Source organism: Schistocerca piceifrons, chromosome 7 (assembly GCF_021461385.2).
Source record: "Schistocerca piceifrons isolate TAMUIC-IGC-003096 chromosome 7, iqSchPice1.1, whole genome shotgun sequence".
Classification (NCBI taxonomy): Eukaryota; Metazoa; Arthropoda; class Insecta; order Orthoptera; family Acrididae; genus Schistocerca; species Schistocerca piceifrons.
In genome coordinates, this window is record NC_060144.1 from 366,882,008 (window position 1) to 366,906,223 (window position 24,216).

The 24,216-nt window shown below is 44.5% G+C and overlaps 1 protein-coding gene across 4 annotated transcripts in view; it reads left to right on the forward strand.

Moving 5' to 3' along the window:
• Positions 1-6,849: 6,849 nt before the first annotated feature.
• Positions 6,850-24,216, forward strand: part of LOC124804600 (RNA polymerase II degradation factor 1) — a 101,183-nt gene continuing 83,816 nt past the window's right edge. For all 4 annotated transcript variants that reach the window (XM_047264793.1, XM_047264792.1, XM_047264794.1 and 1 more), the window contains exons 1-2: positions 6,850-7,004; positions 11,986-12,061. In XM_047264793.1, coding sequence (XP_047120749.1) covers positions 11,998-12,061 — 64 coding nt within the window. In that variant the 5' untranslated portion in view covers positions 6,850-7,004; positions 11,986-11,997. The remainder of the gene's footprint in view (positions 7,005-11,985; positions 12,062-24,216) is intronic.

Below are 24,216 nucleotides of genomic sequence, written 5' to 3' on the forward strand. Positions count from 1 at the left end.
CGATTGAAAGTTTGCAAAGTAATATTTCAGAGCTAGATCAGAAATGTAAGGACTATGGTATGAAGATTAGCATCTCCAAAACGAAAGTAGTGTCAGTGGGAAAGAAATATAAACGGATTGAGTGCCAAATACGAGGAAAAAAGCTAGAACAGGTGGACAGTTTCAAGCACTTAGGATGCATATTCTCACAGGATGGCAACATAGTGAAAGAACTGGAAGCGAGGTGTAGCAAAGCTAATGCAGTGAGCGCTCAGCTACGATCTACTCTCTTCTGCAAGAAGGAAGTCAGTACCAAGACTAAGTTATCTGTGCACCGTTCAACCTTTCGACCAACTTTGTTGTATGGGAGCGAAAGCTGGGTGGATTCAGGTTACCTTATCAACAAGGTTGAGGTTATGGATATGAAAGTAGCTAGGATTATTGCAGGTACTAGTACATGGGAACAATGGCAGGAGGGTGTCCACAATGAGGAAATCAAAGAAAAACTGGGAATGAACTCTATAGATGTAGCAGTCTGGGCAAACAGGCTTAGATGGTGGGGTCATGTTACACGTATGGGACAAGCAAGGTTACACAAGAAACTCATGGGTTCAACAGTAGAGGGTAGGAGGAGTCGGGGCAGACCAAGGAGAAGGTACCTGGATTCGGTTAAGAATGATTTTGAAGTAATAGGTTTAACATCAGAAGAAGCACCAATGTTAGCACTGAATAGGGGATAATAGAGGAATTTTATAAGGGGGGCTATGCTCCAGACTGAATGCTGAAAGGCATAATCAGTCTTAAATGATGATGATGATGATGATGACAACTGAACATTTTAGGATTATCTGCAAAAACAGTAAAGTCATGTGTAAAACACAGAAAAATTATGATTAAATAATTAAAATAGGCAATTAAACATATAAAATTTGCCATCTAAATGTTGTATATGAGGTGTATTTACGTTTGAAAATACATATCATTTATTACTAGGTCTTTGTCGCTCACCAGTCATGACTGGACAGACTACGCCAAAGTTACAATCAAGTGATTTACAATATAATGACTTACAGAATAACATCTAAATTTTATAACGGTAATGTATATATATTAAGTCATATTCACTGAGTCCATTCACTTTCTTCACAGTAAAAGAATTCTTGGACCGAGTATAGTGGGCATTGTTTTAGGCCTTCAGCAGTTTGTTTCTGGAAGTTGTCCAGCAACAGGCTCTGCAGTGCAACACGTAGTTTGTTCAATATCCTCACAGCAATCACCAGAAAACTGTCTCTTGTTTTGGACAGTCGACAGGTTGGTAGATTTATGTCTTCTTTGCTGCAAGTATTATGTTTATGGATGTTATGGGTCTTGCTATAGGTGTCTAGGTTTTCCCTTATGTGGATGAGGCATAATAATGCATAGTGGCTATAAAAAGTCATTATTACCTATGTTCTGAATAATAATCTGCAGTGTTCCACGCTGCTGCTTGATTAAATTGACTCTCACTGGCTAATTAAGAGTGTAAACAAACATGTGGATAGCTCACTCAGTTCTTCTTGGTGAACAGTTTTACTTCACAGATTGATCTCTCTTGTAATTAAATTATTTCAGTTGTTGTTAAATATGTAGTGAAAAGAAGAATGAGATTTTCACTCTGCAGCAGAGTGTGTGCTGATATGAAACTCTCTGGAAGATTAAAACTGTGTGCCAGGCCGAGACTCAGACTCGGGACCTTTGCCTTTTGCGAGCAAGTGCTGTACCCATATCAGTGTACACTCTGCTGCATAATGGAAATCTCATTCTGAGGCTGCGGCTAAGACATGTATCTGCAATATATTTTCTTCCAGGAGTGCTTGTTCTGCAAAGTTCACAGGAGAGCTTCTGTAAAGTTTGGAAGGTGGAAGACGAGGTACTGGCGGGAGTAAAGCTGTAGGGATGGAGCGGGACTCATGCTTGGGTAGCTCAGATGGTGGAGCACTTGTCCACAAAAGGCAAAGGTCGTGAGTTCGAGTCTCAGTCCGGCACACAGTTTTAATGTGCCAGGAAGTTTCATGCAGTGAAAAGTTTGTTACAGGTACCTTCTCAGCTCTGTGATTAATAACAAATATCATCAGCATTAGCATATATCAGCTGAATGGACTCTTCATGGTCTCGAAATTGGTGTATGTCACTCCAACATAAGTTTGATGCCCTCTTCACCGTGTGTCCAAATATATAAAACACTATCTAGTCTGTGTTTGAGTTGTAGTGCATGCATGGCGACATGTCTTGACCCATCCAAATTTGCCAGAACCGCATGGACTGAGTGGCTGCTACCTGTCCCAGGCCCCATGCCTGCCACCAAACATCAAAAGAGTGGCACATTGGCCAAGCCATCACGATGAAGCACTCTGACGGACTGCTGCACTCAACCAAATCAAACCACCTCTGATTGCTTCCTCTATGTCATGTAACACATTTTCTTCGTCATTTATACTTTGGAATTCCACTGCTTTGAAGAAACCAGTGAGATCACTGATGTAGATGGCCCTTTATAAAAATAACTTGAGTTGGGACAGCAAATCTTGGTGGTGGTCAGGTGCACTTGGCTGGCCTCGGGTCTATAGCTCGCAGCGCTTTCTGGTGGCAGACAGGAAAAGCTTAAGCAGTCTTCTGTGTACTGTATACATGGTTTGGATGTTGTGAGTTTCTTTATGTTAATATAGCTATGATTTAAAAAATGGAAAATATATAGCTGAAGTTTGTACTATGCAAAATATCTCAGTAATAAAAGCGACTGTTTGCATATTTATTACCTGATAAACCGCCAGTTTAAATCACAGCCGCAGTTCGTCATCCACAATGAATATACTGAAATCAAAATCTTCGTAAAAATTAATGACACCTATGGCTGCAATTTTTTTCTTAACTTTAGGAGAGTGAAAATGAGCTAAGAAGCTAAAGAATACAAATGATTACAACAGATTAGGCTACATTTCGAGATCATTCATCCTTACTTTTAATCTTAAATGTCGCAAACCTGACTATCCCAGAAAATTATAGAAAGAACGCTGTTGCCACAACATTCTTCTAATTTCATCCTAAACAGTAGGCTTCTCTTATGTTCAACTTATACCAAACTTCATCAAAAATCGAAACTAATGAAATAAAAAAAAATATTTATTTGATCAATCTGATATAGAATGTTTCATTTCCTGTATTTGCAATTTAAAAAGTTCATTACTGAGGCGTTTATAAGTTTACAACTTATATCAAAGGAAAATATTGTTACCTACTTTGTCATGATTTTCATCATAAAAAATGTGCTTTGACAATTTGCTTTACTGTTTTAACTCATTTTCATTAGGAGTGACAATTTTCGTTTGCTTTTTATTTATCAGCAAAAACGCTAATGACAATTAGACAGCACAAGCAGTTTTTATTCAAAACTTACACTGCTGTATGTTACTAAAGTAATTTTAATAATCAGTGATCCTGAATCATTGCGACAGTGTTTGCATCTTACTGGCCACTTCATACGAAAGTTGTTTAGCAAGAAAACTTCCTACTGAGACTTTGCACTATAAAACAGTGAGTTGAATTTTTAAAATACGGTATTTCATACACTGGCAAAAACTACATAAACACTGGTGTTGTTTAGATCTTGCGCTAATAACAGATTCATTAATCTAACTAGCTTGTGTCACAATGCCAGTCAGTTTCCGATTGTCTGCTCCAATGAAATAGTTAAAGAATATTTCTATAACTCCAGGACCGTGAAACATGTTTACAAGTCCTTGTGTTATTGACAGATTCTGCCCGCTGAAAGAAATGATTGATAGAAATACAAAGCTACTCATAAACTGCTGTGATTGGATCCGAACTTCTCGATAGAACTACATCAAGTTGCGCCACTTAAAGATCAAATTTAGCTGCAGGTTAATGAAAGGATCCAGTGTCCGTGACGTTTGTGCAGTCTTTGGCGATAAATGCAATATTCAGGCCAATCTATCTGCATAGTCCTCTGCAGTCAGAAACATATATATTATTAGTCAGTTAGGATAGTAAGAACTTGAATAATTCTTTCTTGAAAGATTACTCTTAACTTGGGGAGAACTTAACCATGCTTTTAGCTGTGGGATATATTTTCGAGGAATTTTTTTGTGAACTCCTTCTTTACCGTAAACTTTAGGTCCTAGAAATGCATAAGCGGCCTAGACATTTTGACACATTTTGATACGAAGACTGTGACAATGTACAGGAGATTAAAAACTTCAGTAATTTACATACAGGTTTGAATTCTCCCGAAATGAATCAAACAGGTCCTTGTCCTAAAGGCCCGTCCACACGTTACGATCTGTCTGCGCAAATGTCTGCGCACATCACATCTGCGCAGACAAATCGTTGCGTGTGGACAGAAGATTTGCACCAACCCGAGGTGTGTGCAAACCTGGAAGTTGGAGTTGGAGGTTTGAGCGAAACCTCTCAAATCTGTGGGTTCAAACCACATCTGCGCTGACAAGTTGGAGCGTGTGGACAGGAGATCGCCGCAAATCTGGCGCGAAACAGCTGTTTGCTCAGTCTAGTGTTTGCATGCACAGGGCATTAAATTGGCTGATACTCGTCAGTGTTCTCAAGAGTTTGTAAGTGAATTCATTGAAATATGTAGAAACCACTCATGTTTGTGGAAGATTAAAAGTAAAGAATATAGTGACCGAGACAAAAAGACTGCAGCATACAATGCTCTAATTGAGTTATCCAAAGTTCAGAAATCTAGATCTTGTGTAGGAGTAGATCAAGTATACCAGCCAACGTTATGGTATTTTGATCTGCTTGGCTTTCTTAGTGATCAAGAAACGCCAAGACCAAGCAGGAGTACAATTGAAGATGAAATTGGAGTGTCAATGTTACCGCCAGCCGTTCATGAGGAGAAATTGCCCTTCTTATACAAGTATTTTTTCTCATAATATGAAGGGTTACAAGCTTTAAGAGATAATTATAAGTTTCGACATCCATCCGCAAATAATTTCGCCAGTCGTTAGGTTCGTCCTGCAACTCTCTCAGTAAATTTACGTGAGAAAACTGCTTTCGCTTTAGCAGCCACTGTCTACACCATTTTGCCCGCTTTCTCTGTTTCCTGCGGTTGGTCTGAATGTTTTTTGCAACACAAGTTGTGAACACAGACCACAACAGAACTTCCTCCATTTCTATATTTCAAAATAACTGAATTAAATGTTTGACGTTTACGGGGAGCGTAGTCGCTTGCCACTGATATTTCTTTTCTACACCGACAGATGGCGGGCGAGTAGTAGATTGGGGTTTGTGTCGTGTGAACACACCACATTTGCAGCGATCTTTTGCATGTACAGACATCTGCACCGATGTCTGCGCAGACAGATCGTTGCGTGTGGACCGGGCTTAAAAGTGAACTAAGCTTTCACTGTCTGCCACCAGGTAGCGCTACGAGTTGCAAACCCAAAGTTCAGCAGAGCGTAACCGATCGGAACCAGGGTTTGCTACCCCGGAATACAAGTGTAAATATATTCGAAATAGACTTGGCCACTGTTTCCATGTTTCGATACAGTGTATCGATACGTGGAACTGTTTCAGTGTTTCGGAACGGCTGTGGTTCACTGTTTCGAAACAGTGGTGTTTCATTCCGCCCCTGTCTCGGATAACCGGACCAGATTCGATCTCGAGCCAGACACAGAAACTGTATCGTTGTTTCAAAATAAGGCTGTTTCAGTACACCTGTGCTTGGAACGGACTAATTGTATCGAAACAGTGATGTTTCATTCCGCTCTGTGTCGGACGAGATTCGGGCTCGGCACAGGTACTGATACACAATATACCACTTCGTGAAACACTTTCAAGAGTGTCGAAATCTTTTTGACAAGCAATAGCATGAAGCTTAAGATATCCGAAAATAAAGCTTCGTTTCTAGCTGACTGTCCTATCCCGAAATGGCGTAACATCTGCTTTATAAACACTAACCAAACAATAAAACAACGCATACTATTCACATTCAAAATAATAAATATGTGAAAATCATTCAGTTAAATTACACTTTTTTTATAACATACGCTTCTCTGTTCACGTACAGTAATCATATTAAGAAACGCAAGTAAGCCTACAACATTGTGAATAAAAAAAAGTCTTAGAGTGGCAGTTATTAGACATATATATATATATATATATATATTTGCTGTAGGTATAATTGCAAGCAATCTGTTTGACATATCACTGATAGTGTAATGGTGAACGGGAAACGCTGGGAAGCATGGTGAATTTATAGTAACGGTTCGAAACACCTTGAAAGACAAAATTTTTTCTGTTATATTTTGTTATTTATTCGAATTATTTGGCATTATTTGTAAGGCTATAGTCACTGTGCCTATTATCCACAATGATTCCCTTTGTGTGCATGGAAATTAGCAGGATGGGTATATTACCTATACTAACGGAATGTGGGAATCCCAATAGCATATCCGTTGTTTCTGCAGTTTGCTCCCACCTCCAGTTCCGTTCGTGGTGGTTCTTCTGTCTTGAGCTATGGCTGTCCTCAGCCAATTGAAAAGTATGAAAGTCACACGACACGAAAGCAGCGCATTTGCTGCATGAAATACGAAACTGCCAAGACGCCTAAGTGATAGTTTCATACTTTCTGCGATATGATTAGCGCTTTCGCGCCTCATTCGTGTTTATATGGACATACTTATACAGTAGACATTCAAGATGATAAATGTGTAGGTTTATTAACTTACAAAACACAAACTGTTTCACTGTTTCGAAACAGCGTATCGAAACATTACATTGTACTCCATGGTTACGTGTTTCAGTTTGCCCATCTCTAATTCCAAAGTTGTCGCTGGCTTTTACAAAGATATTTACTTGCCCGCAGCCGTGGTGCCGCTTGGTAGCCAATAGCCATGATGGCCGCGGTAATGTAACAGAGGAGTTTGGTTGCAGTGACAAGTTGTGGTACCTATTTTCAATTTATTGTTGAGTGGAAAGATTTATTTAATTGGGACCATTTGTCAAAACAGGTAAGCCTTTGTTTCCAGAAATATACAGTGTTACTAAAATGCATTCATTTCTATGTATAACAATATTGAGTTCAGTGAAAACAAACTTGTCAGTGTTATTGTTATCGTTCCATGCTTACTATACGTTAATTTTCCCGCATCATCCCACTTCTCAAATCTTTTCCTGTTATTCGAAAACGGAACTGGACCTATATGCTTAAGCAGAGGTCTGAAGCTATGTATTCAGTAAGAAATGTCATGCCGTCACGTTAATTAAGGATAGCTCCTATCTAGTAACATTCCAGAACCTATTCGGTCTTGCTGTGTTGTGTGGTTGAGCATTTCGTAATGACCTCTTCTGATACATCTATGTGGAGGTCTGTCATTCAGCAGTACCGATTCTTTCCTAGACTCCACCAAATGCATTTGTTTGGATTTACTTGCATTTCAATAAAATGGTCTTGGCTGGTTAACGTCGATGGAACTTCTCTGAAGCATTTTGGATAGCGCCATGCCCTTAACTAGTTTAGAGTTTGGTTGACACATTTAGTTTGTTCCTTTTGAAAAGCGGCAGATTCTACACATGCTTGTGGAAGAGCATCAGTCTAATGTGACCCTGAAGTATGGGTCAAGTGAAGTGTTCGAATCCAGTTGATATTGTTTTTGGTTGATTTTGGGAATGTTGTGGTTGCTTTATTTGATCGTTTTTGTCATTTGATTTAGTGGCGTGTGTTTATTTTTAGTTTGTCCCCACACAGAAACCCCCTATTTCCACCGCTTGTTCCGTTAGTTTGATTATATTTTTGGAGGAATATGTGTTTGATGGTTTTACGATCTATTTTTGTGTTTGAAACACCTTGAAAGTTTGTTGTCTTGTTTATGTAATGACGTCATAGTCTCGATTGGGAGTTATTGTGAATGGTCGTTTCCGCCATATTGGTACGTCATTGGTCAAACCAGACGGGTGGAATCGGACGTTTCCTTTACAGTATGCCCCTGTTGTCTAGTCGCAGGATTTTGCAATGAATGTCATTATTTCCTAAATTTACTGCAGTGGCCGTCTGTGGTTTCATCTTGGCCTTGTAGGCCTGCTTCCAACACCGTTTAACAGTGATATTCAGCAGGCATGCTGTTGGTGAATATTTGACATGAGCATCCTTCCAATTGTGAAAAAAACTGTTGTCAGTGAGTTGGACAGTTGACCGATCACTGTTTAATAGTGACTGGAGAACCATCTCCTGTGTAAAAAGCTAGATATGAGTAGGTTGTAACAGTCCAGTATGCACGCAGTCTTTTAAATCGTTCTGCATAAATTCTGCTTTCAGACTTTCCCTGCATCTAAAAAAATTTCAGCTGTCGACATTCGTACATTGAAGTTCCTAGTGATATATTCAGCGTTCTTCAGTTGTCTTTATCAGCCAACCAGAAAATTTACCAAGTAAACATACAGGGCATTGGTTTGTAGCATTCATGAGGTTACTCGTGACCTTTAGTATAGGTATCACCTTTCCTCCATTTCACTTGTCAGGGAAGTATTAGGTTAGTTAGCAAGCTTGTATATTCGAGTCGGGCTTGGTGTTCCAGTGCTAGTGCCCATGCCTGGAAACAAAAATGAAGGGGGATCAAATCCTGCTTGTGTAATGGAAATTTTTCATTCTGCATTTCAGTTATTCTTTCTTTCACAATTGAATGAAGATCTACCAGGGAAGACAAATGGTTCAGCTTCCATGTTAAAACAGTAGATCCCTTTTTTCCAGTAGGATTACTGGAGTAGATTAGGTACACACAAGTCAGTGAAGTGGCTTCCAATTGAAAGAAGTGCACCAGTTGAGTCAAACGAAACATAATTATTATTGTTATTATTATTATTGTTGTTGTTATTGTCTTGTTCCTCCTGCCACCGAACTTCACTAATTCCACTATATCTAACTTTAACCTATCCATTTCCCATTTTAAATTTTCGAACCTACCTGCCTGATTAAGGGATCTGACATTCCATGCTCCTGTTTGTAGAACGCCAGTTTTCTTTCTCCTGATAACAATGTCCTCCTGAGTAGTCTCCGCCCGGAGATAACAATGGGAGACTATTTTACCTTCTGAATATTTTACGCCATCATCATTTAACCATACAGCAAAGCTGCATGCCCTCGGGAAAAATTATGGCTGTAGTTCCTCCATTCGCAGTACCAGCACAGCAAGGCCATTTTGGTTAGTGTTACAAGGCCAGATCAGTCAATCATCCAGACTGTTGCCTCTGAAACTACTAAAAAGGCTGCCGCCCCTCTTCAGGAACCACATGTTTGTCTGACCTCTCAACAGATACTCCTCTGTTGTTGTTGCTCCTACGGTACAGCTATCTGTATCACTGAGGCACGCAAGCCTCACCACCAGTGGCAAGGCCCATGGTTCATGGAGGGGGAGGGGGGAGGTCTACAATGGTTTTGGCAGGAAAAATGTTTGCTCACCCCAAAGTTGTGGTAAAGGTCTCTGCTTTACATAGTTCATCTGTTGACAGGCCTTGTGTTGTAGCATAGGGTTCCTATGTCTCTTTCTAGTAAAAGTTAGGTATTGGACACCCCTCTTTGCTTTTTTTAAAATGTCACAGCTGTAAACATTAGGGTTTGCTACCAGCCAATTTGTTACTACTAACAGATTTTCTGCATTCACATTCATTGGCTTCATGAGGAGGGGGATAGTGTGAGCCAGGTCTTTGGACAGATGATCCAGTGGCTGCACAACAAGATGAAAGGAGTTCAGAGGGTACAACATATAAGAATTAGGGAGTGGAGGAAAGGAGAGTAATGTGGAGATAACAAGAGTGACAGGAAAGAAAGAGGAAAAAAAGATTTTTTTTTTTGGGGGGGGGGGGGGGGAATTGGAGGAGAAAGGGTGGTAGGAGAAGGCAGTAGGCAGTACATAATCTGATCAGGAAAGGAGTGTCTGGGCAGAAGCAATAAAGGAAAAGGTAAGAAGGGGGGCAGTAGGAAATAGGTTAGTGGAGTTTAAGCAAGGGGGAGTGCGAGAGTGCAGGATGTGCTGGAGAGAGAATTCCTATCTGTGTAGTTCAGAGAGACAATTGCTGAAACACATTATGCATGTTGCTTGCATGGTGAAGCAGCTGGTTTGAAATCACTTGTGTTGTTGTGCATAGCATGTTCGGCAGCTGGATGCTCAAGTTTGTGGATTGCCACGATTTGGTGGTGGTCATTCCTGTGAACAGTTGGTTACTTGTCTTGCCCAAATGGAATACTGTATAGTAATTGCAAAATAGCTGATTTACAACATGGCTGCTTTCGTGCATGGCCCAGCCTTTTATAGGGTGGGAAATAGCTGTGACTGGACTGTGATAGGAAGTGGAGGGTGGGTGTATGGGACAGGACTATCACTTGTGTTGACCACAAGGGAGTAATCCATGGGGTGCAGGATTGCAATAGGAATAGGAAAGAATATTCTGATATTCTGGAGGTTGAGTGGGTGGCGGAGCACTAATTTGGGTGATGTGGGTAGGATTCTGGGTAGAATATGCCTTATTTCATGACATGATGTGAGTTAGTTGAAGTGCTTGTGAGTGGTGTGGTTGTGCTTTTCAAGTCAAGCATGATACTGGATGATCAGAGGAACGGTGTTAACAAGGCTGGTTAACAGGGTTATTGGTGTCAAGAGAAGGAGATGGCACAGGTGATCTGTTTATGGATGAGGTGGATAGGATATTATCTATCAGTAAAGGATCTGGTAAGATTATCAGTATATTTCAACAACTCCTGCTTTCCACTGCAGATGCAATGTCCATGGGTGGTGAGGCTGTAAGGAAGTGACTTTTTGACATAAAATGGGTGGAGGTACTGTTGGTGATAGATGCACTTGATATTAACAGTGGATCTATAAATATGCCTCAGAATCCTCCTGCCCTAAGTCTCCACTAACCTGTTTCGTACTGCCTCACATTACCTTTTACAACCTCTATTCTCTCCACACCACTCCTTACCTGTTCATATTCTCCCTCTCCACCTCTCTCCCCCTTCCTCTCCCCCTCCGTCTCCCTTTCCCCCCTCTACCCTCCCTCCCTATCCCCCTCTCTGTCCCTATCCCCCCTCTCTCCATCCCCCTCCCTACCCCCTATCCCTCTCCCTCCCCTCTTCTCCCCCTCCCTATCCCCTCTTCTCTCCCTCCCCTCTTTTCTCCCTCCCCTCCCCCCTCTTCTCTCCCTCCCCTCCCCCCTCTTCTCTCCCTCCCCTCCCCCCTCTTCTCTCCCTCCCCTCCCCCCTCTTCTCTCCCTCCCCTCCCCCCTCTTCTCTCCCTCCCCTCCCCCCCTCTTCTCTCCCTCCCCTCCCCCCTCTTCTCTCCCTCCCCTCCCCCCTTCTCTCCCTCCCCTCCCCTCCCCTCTTATCTCCCTCCCCTCCCCTCTTCCCTCCCTTTCTTCAGTTCTCTTAACTCCTTTGTCTTGTTGTGCAGCCACTGAGTCATCTGTCAAAAGACCTGCCTAACACTACCCCTCAACTCTCTCCTCACTTCATATGTCGTTCCCCACTCCCTCCCCACCTCCATCCGAAAGGCAGCTGTTCTTAGTAATTGCTAATCAACAGTTAGTCGCACCTCAGGTCTGTACATTTGGTTGGCTGTGTAGTAGTATGAGAGAATGTGTGTACATTCATTACAGAAAGAACAAGAATGCGAAAGCTACTGCAAATAATCTTTTCTGTTGCATGTTTCATAGCATTTTAATGCTATGTACTAGGCTGGTACCTGAACTTGGTCTTTGTCTTGCCAGGCAATATTTTAACCAGCTTATCTTAACACGGCTGATCTGGCATACAGTTTTGATTATTTTGGAAGTTTCAGTTTTGTTCTTATCTGTCAAAATATTGTTTGTAATTTAACTTGTCTATGCACTTAGAACCAAAACTAGGGATGTAAAATTGGAGGTCAGTTAATATTTGCCTTTATTGTCTTTCCTTCTTGATACTTGAATGTGTTGCGTATTTATGGAATCATATTTTTGCAGTTTCAGCTTAGAATGGCTCTACCACCCAATTATAAACAAATTGCTGTTGTCTCTCCAGTCCAGTCTTCAGGGTCACGTAAGTACTGACTGTGTGTTTAATGTTATCACATTGTGAAAGTGATTTGTTTTTAATTCATGATGATTGATACAATTAGAGGGACAATACTTAGCCTTCTTTTGAATTTCTAGACCTTTGTCATACCATAGTATCAAACTTACAAACAATTAACAGGATTTAATGTGTTTTAAGGATGAGTTCACACTCTTGTAAATGTCTTACGAAATATATACCCGTTTTTAATTCAGCAAACCTGCAACTTTAATAAAATTGGTTACTTGCTCAGCATTTTCACTTCTTCAGGTGAATGTTTAATGTTTCATACGTATTTGAACCCCCTGCGGCTTCGGGGGCTATAATAGGCCCTAGGTATTTCTGACTGTCGTAAGAGGCGACTAAAAGGAGTCTCACATGTTTCAGCCTTTATGTGATGGTCCCCTGTAGGGTTTGACCTCCATTTTTCAAAATTTTCCCGAAGAGTGAGGCAATTGGGGAAGGCTGCCTTACATGGTGCATCTTGTCCATCGTGCTCTGAGACCTATCGCATCCTTCGTCGACGTGGGTCTGCACTTCTGCTCATTCTGCAACTGTTAGGTGAGGTCACCCTCCTGGGTGCATATATTTCCATCAACTGCAGGATTGTTTTCTGTGCTTAACGATGATAATGGACTTGTCTGCTTGGCTGCACCTAATATCCAGCATGGTAGCCAGTCCGTTGTGGTTGGGCCTCCATGCACCCTGTTGGTTGTAGCTCCCTGACCACACAGGGATTGCTCTGCTGCGCCGTTAACTCCCCACGTATGCTGAGGAGTAGATGCCCGTCACCTTGGGGCATCAAGACTTCCAGAAATGGCCATCCTGCCAGGTGGCCTTTGCTGCGGCTGGGTGGCACTTTTGGGGAGGGCCCCTGCTTGGAGTGGGTGGCATCAGTGCGGATGACACACGATGAAGAGTAGTACATCATCTCTTGCTGGTGGTCGAACACCAGCAGTCTCTAAGTGTTCATGGGCTCAGTTCAACGAACAGAAGAATGGCCCCAAATCGTTCTCCCTGTCCACACCATGGGAGGAACTTCAGGCTAAGGATGGCAGTGGCTCTTATTCACCCTTATACCTTGTATGTTCAAGAGCTGATGGGGAATCTTTCATGACGATGAAGCCTCAGTTTTTTGTTAAGCATTTAGAGGACAAGTTTGGGGAGGTGGAGGGCTTGTCCAAAATGAGATCTGTGTCGGTCACGGCCGTTACTCACTCGTGACAAGCTGGGGAATGTTTCTGTAACCATCATGCCCCATAAGAGCTTAAATATGGTTCAGGGTATCATATTTTACAATGACCTTATTTTGCAGTCCGACGATGAGCTGCGCGCCAGTTTAGAGCGGCGAGGCGTACATTTCGTTCAGCGTGTTCACTGGAGTCCGAAGGATAATCAGATTGCCACCGGTGCCTTCATCTTGGCCTTCGAGGGAGATACATTACCCGAGAAGGTCAAGGTGATTGTCTGCTGCTGTGATGTAAAGCCTTATATCTGTCCCCCAATGCGGTGCTTTAAATGTTGGAATTTCGGCATTGTCTCTCCCCGCTGTACTTCCAGCGTCACATGTAGAGTTTGTGGGCGCCCATCACATCCCAATACTCCGTGTGCCCCGCCTCCCATCTGTGTCAATTGCAGAGAGCACCATTCGCCTTGCTTGCCTGATTGCAGGATTCTCGAGAAAGAAAGGGAAATCATGGAGTAAAAGACCCTGGACAGACTGATCTACACTGAGGCTAAGAGGAAATTTGAACGCCTACATCCTGTACGTACGATATTGTCTTACACTGCCGCTACAACAGTTCTAGCACCATCAGCTTCGCCAACCCCAGTCACTTCTCAGAGCCGAAAGACTACACCTGCCCCCTTGATGGTGGGGGCTCTTTCCTCCCGGTTGCTCTTGCACCACCTACTTCGGGAGCAACCCCCAACCATCGGGGATATCAGTCCCCACTTCTGCGCCAGAGAAGCGTAAGTCTTCTTTGGTTCCTCTCGCTAGGAAAAGGTCCCTTGGGTTGAGAGGTGGCATGAGCCCCCTCTCATATTTCTATCTTACGATTTTCCTCTCTAATTGCATGCAGTGAAAAGTCGCTATTCCTTCACACACGGACTTCCCACGCAGCGTCTCTTGTCACCCGGGTGGTCCGGTGACAGGCGGGCTCCGCTGATCTGGAAAGGGTTAAGCCGACGGGTGTGAGTAAGTCGAGTGAATGCTTTGCAGACGCCGACATTGTCAAAAGAAACGCCCGGAGGGGTCTGAAGTAGCGGCTGGGCTAGAGGTTCCATTACTTCGCAGAATCTTAGCGAAAACACTTTCTGGCGGGCTACCAGCGAGGCGTGGGAATGACTTGTGTACCCAGGCAGTTGTGGCGGGAAAATTCCCGCGCTTTCTGCAAAATAGTAACTGTGATTGGCTTGCTCAGGGCATAGCTCCGTGACATAGCAAAATCAGCGCAGAAATTGGTGCCAAGAATCTCCATTGGCGGAATGGTAGTGCTCCGGCAATAGAGTGGAATTTTCCGCCAGTTTTTAGAGTTGCTGATTGGAATGTTTAACCGCGGCCACTGTCGTGGGGGTGGGAATGTTGGGTGTTCGGCCTGTATGGGTGCTCTAGGTAGTCAGCTCTCGCCTTTCGGTCGAGGACGTCGAAGCAACCAGCCATCGCCTCCGGTACGCCAAATCGTGTCCTTGCAGTTAAGAAGACAGATTGGTAAGGTATGTCCGCAGCACCGGCAGACAGGGATTTTCCTAGGTGATAATCAGAGCTCAGCTGAGCGCGCCTGTTCGTCTTTTTCTAACTTTGTTCTGTCTTGGGTAGCAGCAATTAATGTTGGGTTGGCTATGTGTTTTCTCTTAAGATTTGAGTTGCAAGGAATTGGCTCCACATACCACTTCGTCATAATCCTCACAATCTAGTTTAGGGACAACTTCACATTCACAGCGTTTGTTTGAGTATCCAATTTGAGCCAATTTGATGTATTGTAAATGTTTCATGTGTTTTTGTTTATTATTTTGTGTTTAGTCTTAATAAATCATATTGTTATTTTGGACAGAACTTTCATTCTGTTAATCGGTAGAGCAACCCTATCATTCCTCACTATGTTAATGAAACCTTCGTTTATTTAACTTATTTATCAAATTAAATTATTGCAGGTGCCAAACTCTCTTCTACTCCACTGGCAGGGTTGATTAGAATCTGTTCGCGTTTTTTTTTTTTTTTTTTAATCCTTGTGCAACAGCAAAAGTCGGAGTTAGAATAGGGGGGTCTTAGAGCATCATTTACATATGTAGATTCTAGAAGAATTTAGTGTTAAATACACTGCTAGCCCCGGCACCTCGCAGGGTCACTCCATTCCCAGGTTTCTGCTAGTGGGAAAGATGACATCCGCCAGTGTCTGAAGAGCCCAAAAGCAGTTGGTCATAGGGCTTTACACTTACCCGCAGTCCCGGAGACTGAGCCAGTGAAGTCGTCCCAGCCAGGAAAACCCAAGGAGCAGCGAGAGAAATAAAAAAAGAAGATCCCCAAGACCAAGGGAACTAGGGCTTTACACTTACCCGCAGTCCCGGAGACTGAGCCAGTGAAGTCATCCCAGCCAGGAAAACCCAAGGAGCAGCGAGAGAAATAAAAAAAGAAGATCCCAAAGACCAAGGGAACTGTGGTGGCACCCACACCACTGCTACCTACAAGCTCTGCGCCTGCGGATGAGGTGGAGATTCTGGAGTCTGCTGAGGACCTAGATCTCACCGGACCCTCAGACACAATGGATATAGACTGCTCAGGCAATAAGTCTGTGGCAGCAGGTGACCCTGTGGCGTAAACTGCTTCATTGATTGTTCCATGCCTTCCCAGTCTCACGATGATGTCATCCTCCAGTGGAATAGCAGCAGTTTTTTCCACTGCCTGGCTGAGCTATGGCAACTGTTAAGCTTTACACCTGCTTTCTGCATTGCCCTCCAGGAATATTGGTTCCTGGCAGTGCGGACCCCTGCCCTCCGCGCCTATATGGGATATTACAGGAACTGTAGCGACTATAATTGAGTGTCAGGTGGAGTTTGCGTTTATGTTCTAAACTCAGTCTGTAGTGAAACTGTGCCCCTTCAAACCCCTCTTGAACGCATTTCCTGCACTGATTGATCAACTCCCTAAACCTTTCATACTTTTGGGAGATTATAATGCTCATAACCCGTTGTGGGGTGGCACCATGTTTACTGGCCGAGGCAGAGACATCGAAACTTTACTGTCTCAGTTCAACCTCTGCCTCTTAAATACTGGGGCCGCCACACATTTCAGTGTGGCTCATGGTAGTTACTCGGCCATTTATTTATCAATTTGCAGGCCAGAACTTCTCCCATCTATCCACTGGAGAGCACATGACGACCTGTGTGGTAGTGACCACTTCCCCATCTTCCTGTCACTGCCCCGGCGTCAGGCCCATGGACACTTGCCCAAATGGGCTTTAAACCAGGTGGACTGGGGAAACTTTCACTTCTGCTGTTGCCATTGAATCTCGCCCACATGAGAACATCGATGTGATGGTTTGAGCAGGTGACTACAACAATCCTTTCTGCGGCAGAAAACGCGATCCCCCGGCAAAAGGCAGTCCTTTTGTGGTAGCCGGAAGTTGCTGAAGCAATTACGGAGTGTAGGCGAGCTCTACAGCGGCTTAAGCGGCACCCTTCCGTGGAGCACCTCATAGCCTTTAAACGGCTCCGTGCCTGCGTTTGTCAACTTATCAGACGACAGATGCAGGAGTGTTGGGAGAGATATGTCTCGACCATTGTGTGCCATACGTCACCTTCCCAAGTCCGGGCAAGGGTCAAACATGTTTTCAGGTACCAGAACCCAACAGGTGTTCCCGGCATTAACATAAATGGCGTATTATCTACCGACGCAAATGCGATTGCCAAGCTCTTTGCTGAGCACCGTGCTCGAGTGCATGCGTTGGAGAATTACCCTCCGGCCTTTCGCACTCTCAAACAGCGGCTGGAAGGGAAAGTCCTCTTGTTCACTACGTGCCGCAGTGAATAACGCTCCATTTACAGAGTGGGAGCTCCTCAGTGCCTTTGCTCATTGCCCCGATATTGCCTCTGGACCAGATCGGATCCACAGTCAGATGATTAAACATCTCTCATCTGACTACAAGCAACATCTCCTCGTCATCTTCAACTGGATCTGGTGTGAAGGTATCTCTCCATCGCAATGTCGAGAGAGCACCACGATTCCAGTGCTCAATACGACGGTTCAGTCCCGCGTCCGGCCATCCTGATTTAGGTTTTCCGTGATTTCCCTAGATCATTTCAGGCAAATGCCGGGATGGTTCCTTTCAAAGGGCACGGCCGATTTCCTTCCACATCCTTCCCTAATCCGAGCTTGTGCTCCGTCTCTAATGACCTCATTGTCGACGGGACGTTAAACACTAATCTTCTCCTCCTCCTCCTCCTCCTCCTCCAGTGTTCAAACCTGGTAAAAACCTGCTTGATGTGGATAGCTGTCAGCCCATCAGGCTCACCAATGTTCTTTGTAAGCTGCTTGATAGTATGATGTGTTGGCGGTTGGGTTGGGTCCTGGAGTCATGTGGCCTACTGGCTCAATGTCAGGGCAGTTTCCACCAGGGTAGCTCTACCACTGATAATCTTGTGTCCTTCGAGCCTACCATCCGAATAGCCTTTTCCAGATACCAACATCTGGTTGCCGTCTTTTTCGATTTACGAAAAGTGTATGACACAACCTGGCGACATCATATCTTTGGCACATTATATGAGTGGGGTCTCAGAGTCCTGCTCCCAATTTTTATCCAAAATTTCCTGTCGCTTCGTATATTCCGTATCCAAGTTGGTGCCATTGCTTCGTCACCTCCGTCAGTTTAAGCGGAAGTGCTGCCAGCACCTCAATGCCCTCCACAGCCTGAGCAACACCAACTGGGCTGCAGATCGCTCTACGCTGCTGCAGCTCTACAGAGCCCTTGTTCAATCCCGTGTTGACTATGGGAATCTGGTTTATGGTTCAGCGGCACCCTCAGTGTTGCGTTTACTCGACCCAGTGCACCACTGTGGCATTAGCCTAACGACAGGAGCTTTTAGGATGAGTCTGGTGACCAGCGTCCTTGTGGAGGCCGGAGTCCCTCCATTGCATGTTAGGCGTGCACAAGTGCTGGCCAGTTACGTTGCACACATTCATTAGTTCTCCTGTGCATTCGAATCACTGTCTCCTTCTCTCACCCATGGCAGTTCATCTCCCGCATCAGCAGCCAAGGTCTGGGCTTCCAGTTGCAGTTCGTGTCGGATCCCTTCTTTCCGAACTGGAGTCCTTGCCTTTGCCACCTATACTTGAGGTCCATTCATGTACACCTATGCCGTGGCTTCGTTTGAACGTTTCACTTGGCCCTAAGGACTCAGTTAACCCCCCGGCTCTCCACTGCCACTTCCTCTGGATTCTTGACATGTACAGAGGTCAAGAAGTGGTTTACACTGACGACCCAATGGCTGATGCTCACGTCGGCTTCATGTATGTCCATGGAGGACATATTGAATAGCATTCCTTGCCCACTGGCTGCAGTGTTTTCACTGCTGAGCTGGTGGCTATATCTTGTGCTCTTGAGCACATCCATTCATGCCCTGGGGAGTCGTTTCTTTTGTGTACTCACTCCTTGAGCAGCCTACAAGCTATCGACTAGTGATACCCTCTTAAGCCTTTGGTAGCGACCATCCAGGAGTCCATCTATGCCCTGGAACTGTCGAGTCGTTCAGTGGTGTTTGTCTGGACCCCAGGTCACATCGGAACACCAGGCAACGAACTTGCCAACAGGCTGGCCAAACAGGCTACACGGAAACCGCTTATGGAGATTGGCATTCCACTAACTGACCTGCATTCCTTTTTTACGCCGCCAGGTTTTTCGGCTTTGGGAGACGGAATGACACAGTCTCAGTATGCACAACAAACTGTGTGCCATTAAGGAAACTACAAATGTGTGGCAGTCCTCCATGTGGGCCTCTCAGAGAGACTCTGTGGTTCTCTGCCACATTGGCCACACTTGGGCAACCCACAGCTACCTCCTGCGCCATGAAGACCCGCCTGAGTGTCGATGCAGTACCCTGTTGACAGTGGCCCACATTCTGGTGCGCTGTCCCACTTTGATTGCCCTGCGACGAAATATTCTGTTATCGGACTAGCTGTTGCTAATTTTATCTGACAATGCCTCATCGGCTGAGTTAGCTTTACATTTCATTTGTGAGGGTGGGTTTTATCATTTGATCTAAGTTTTAGCGTGTGTGTTTTGTCCCTGTGTCTTCCACCCTAGTGCTTTTAGGGTGGAGGTTTTAATGTGTTGCAGAGTAGCTGGCTTTTCCTTTTTATTCTTATGGTCAACAAGCTATTGTAATTTGTTTTGCCGTTTTAATCTCTTCTACCTGTTTCTTGCAATTCTGTGCATTTCTTCTTGTATTTCGTCCATTTAAGTGTTTGTTACCCTTCCATCATTCTTGTGGTTTTTTTCTTTCTCTCCGTTTTGTGTCGTCAGTCTCGCTTGTTTTATTGTCACCCTTGTGGCATTGTTTTATTCAGAACAAGGGACCGATGACCTAGCAGTTTGGTCCCTCCCCCCCCCCCCCCTCGCCCTCCTCCTCCTCCTCCTCCTCCTCCTTCTTCTTCTTGTTTTTAAAGCCAACCAACCAACTTATTTGAAATGACAAAATTAAAATACGAGTCATTACAGAGGAACATTCACACACTTCAGATGTATGCTGCAGGAAACATTCCACTCTTGCTGTAACTAATACTTTTTGTGATGGTAAGGACATCTTCTAAAAGAGTTCAAGTGAAATAATTGCCAACTGTCAGTGGATGATTGCTTATTAATAGTGGACCAAATCATACTCAAGGCAAATGCTGAAGAAAAATAAAGGAAATTTCAACTAAGTATCAAAAGATCTTCTGACAAATCAAGGCAAAGAGGTATACCCACAATTTTTGTTGGTTGTGTTGCAAGTTAAAATTGTCCATGACTTTGTAATTAAAGACAGTTATCTGTGACTTAGTAATTAAAGACATTGCAATCCAAGAACTGTGTGTTAACAAAAAAAGTTGTGAACAGTCAAATTTGAGATAGTTTCTGTGTTGGGAAGATTACTCCTATCACAAAGGTGAATGTAAAAATTTTATTGGTCATGTGACGGAATGTCATCACAGCCAAACATGTGCATTACAGCCAGATCTTGGATATGTAAAGTCTAGGTCATGCCATATGCCACCTCAGTGTTGACAAGGGCACTGGAATTTTTGTGTGCTGTAGCGTCAAGGATTTATGGAATGTACCATATTTAAGGAAAACCATCACCATTATTTATCTATTCAGGGAAACTACGTATTGATGGCACGGGTAATCATCAACTGTAACAGACTCTAACAGAACCAGAAATATTGAATTTAATGGTACCACCACCCTGCTTTGACCAGTGAGGCCATCAGAATGGAATTAAAGTATGTACTGCAACATGACTTAGTTATTTTCATTACATTATATTTGTTGGTTTTATGAGGTAAGTTACAGATAAGTATCCCATTGCCAAGCGATATGGGGTGGAATGAGCATGTGAGAAGTGTGGTAGGGAAGGCGAATGGTCGACTTCGGTTTATTGGAAGAATTTTAGGAAAGAGTGGTTCACCTGCAAAGGAGATCGCATGTAGGATGCTGGTGTGACGTATTCTGGAGTACTGCTCGAGTGTTTGGGATCCATACCATGTCAGATTAAAGGAAGACATTGAAGCAATTCAGAGGCGGGTTGCCAGTTTGTTACTGATAGGTTCGAACAATACGTGTTACTGAGATGCTGTGGGAAATCAAATGGGAATCCCTGGAGGGAAGGCAAAGTTCATTTTGAGAAACATCATTGGGAAAAATTAGAGAACCGGCATTTGAAGCTGACTCCCAAATGTTTCTACTGTTGCCAACATACATTGCACATAAGGACCAAGAACAAGCGAAATAAGAAATTTGTTGGTGGAACATGAAAGGACAACCAGTTAATTAATGCTAAAGAGCAGCAAAATTTTCCCTCATGTACCATCATTTTCAATCATTTATTCTTTGGGGTGTTTTTGTGTGTCACACAAACAGTATATTTACTCCTGTTCTGAATAATTTTTTTTCTGATTTTGGCTGATATCACTATCAGGTTGTAGAGGTGACTATAAGTTATGTCACTGATATTAATTTATGTAATAAGAAACAAGACTTCAGTCATCAAATAGGTTCTCTCATGCAAATCCTCTTCCAGAAATTACTATCCCATCAATGAAATAATGTAATTCGATAGATACAGAAATCTACTAACCAAGGGGTGGCGGAGGAAAAACGCACAAAGGTTAAAGAAATGTGCAAGCTTTCGAAGCAAGTGGTTCCTTCTTCTGGCAGAAGGGTTGGACAGGAAGGAAGATGGATGAAGAAAAAGCCTGGCGAGGCTTGGGAAATGGGGGGGGGGGGGGGGGGGGGAGTTCTTGAAAGTTGCCCATATTCCCTGGCGCGAAGTTCTGAGTGACTTTTCAAAACTCTCCCCCATTTCCTACACCTCAGAAGCCCTTTTCCTTCATCCCTCCTCCTTCTTCTTCTTCTTCAACCCTTCTGCCAAAAGGAGCCACTGGCTCCGGGGTTAGAATAGGTCCGAGGTATTCCTGCCTGTCGTAAGAGGCGACTAAAAGGAGTCCCTCCCCCTCAAGGGGGTAGTTTGCGCCTGCGTCCGGAGACGGATGGTTCAATGACTTACATTTGTGGTCATTTTGGTTTTTCGCTCATTCTGGTTTCTTCCTTCCTTTCTTTGTCTCCTTTCTTTGTCCTTCTCCCTCTCTCACTGTCTTCCTTACTTTTTACCTTGCCTTATTCTCCTTGCCTTGTACACCCTATGGTCTCCACCTTGGCATTTGGGACAATCTGTCCTTTCTCTCCCTCTTTCCCTTTTTCTTCCAATTCTTCTTTCCTCCCTGTGTGTGCCTGAAGGCCGATCCACGTGTTCGCACGCCTAGCCAGTGACAGGGTAAAGCGTAATTTCCCGCCCTGGGTATACAAGTAGGGCCCGTGCGTACCCCCTGGTAAAGGCCAGGCCCAGGGAGGGGTGATTGCGCAAGCCGACACATTCCGACCATGCCGATTGGTCCCTCCATCCGTTTATCGGGAGGTGTGACCTGAGGTGTAAATATTCACCTAAGGCGGGAGCGCTCTCCGAGAGGGTTCCCACTAGGAAGGAACGCACCATCGGAGACACTGGCAATCGTGGGGGATTCATCCGCAATGGATTTCTCTTCTTCTTCTTCTCTCGACTTTTCCCCAAAACCGGAATCCTGACCAGCCACCAGTGACAAAAGTACTACCGCCTGCCCCAAAGTTCCTCATAGTTTCTAGATCTGAGGACGGAGAGGATTTTTCATCTGTCAACCCTTTCGTTATTCAGAAGGGCGTAGATGCCATAGCCGGAGCTGTCAAGTCTTGTACCAGGATGCGTAACGGTACCTTGTTGTTGGAAACTGAGAGCGCCTTTCAGGCACAGAAACTCCTTCGGGCCACACTCCTGTACACGTTCCCTGTCCGGGTGGAGGCTCACCGCACTTTGAATTTGTCGCGTGGTGTTGTATCTACTAGATCACTCGATGGATTGACTGAAGAGGAGTTTCAGTCTTTCCTCGCTGAGCAGGGCGTGATGGCTGTCCGTAGGGTCATGAAAAAGGTCGACAATGACCTTGTACCGACCTGGACACTTTTCTTGACCTTTGATAGTGTTCAGCTGCCGTCACGCGGCAAAGCGGGCTATGAGGTTATTTCTGTTCACCCCTATGTCCCGACACCTACGCGCTGCTACCAGTGTCAGTGTTTTAACCACACCCGCCAGTCTTGTTCTAATGCGGCTAAATGCGTCACTTACGGCAGGGACGCCCATGATGGTGACTGTCCACCTCCGTCTCCTCGTTGCGTGAACTGTCAGAGTGACCATGCAGCATCATCTCGCGACTGTCCCATCTACAAAGATGAACGCTGTATACAGGAAATTTGGGTCGAAGAGAAAGTGTCCACCTCGGCTGCTTGTAAGCCTTTTGCTAGTAGGAAGCCCACACAGCTCCCAGCGAGGAAATACAATACCGTCCTCGCCTCTCCTCGGCCTATCAGGGAGGTATCGACGCAGACATGCGATCTGACCTTTAGCGCTACGGTCGTCCGTTCAGCCAGTCCTAAGATCAATGTCTCCTCTTCCTCCTGTCACCCCTACGACGCAAGCACCTTCATCAGCTTCTCCCAAGACTTAAGAACCAGAAGTCAGATGCACAGGCCTTCAAGAAGGAACCATCCCGTGAAGACTTCTTACGTACCCCGAACTCCCAGCCATCGACCAGTACTTAGATTAAACGACCTTCCAAGAAGGCTCATAGGAAGAAAAGTTCTCTTTCTCCGCCATGGCGCGTTTCTTCTCCTGCACCACCCAGCGGTTGCCGTCCCAGGCCATCATCCGTTTCGCCTGGCCGCAGCGCTGGTAGCAGAACATCTGGCCGTTCACCGGCGGAGGAAGCTCCCTCTCCTGACCATCTTAACATGGTGGCATACGAACCTATTGAAAAAATGGACGATGACTTTCCGCTTATTGATAGCGGCAGCAGTGCTCGCTCGAAGCCAGGCCCTCAGCGGCCTTCGAGGTGACCAGTTCTTGCGTCTCCTTTTTCTTCTCATGATGGCACTTCTTCATTGGAATATTTGCGGCATTCTCTCCAACCGAGAGGACTTAAAGTTGCTGCTACGCTTGCACTGTCTGCTCGTAGTAGCTCTCCAGGAAATGAAGCTACGCCCATGCGATCGTATTGACTTGGCACACTATACCTCTGTGCGTTTTGACCTACCCCCTGTGGCAGATATTCCGGCTCGTGGAGGGATTATGTTGCTGGTCCGGGATGATATCTACTACGATCCCATCACATTGCACACCGATCTGCAGGCAGCTGCCGTCCGAATTACTCTCCCCATTTTCACATTTTCCATTTGTACTGCTTACACTTTGTCGTCATCTGCCGTTACTAGGGCAGACATGATGCAAATTATTGGTCAGCTACCTGCGCCATTTTTGTTGACTGGAGACTTCAACGCTCACCATCCCCTTTGGGGCTCTCC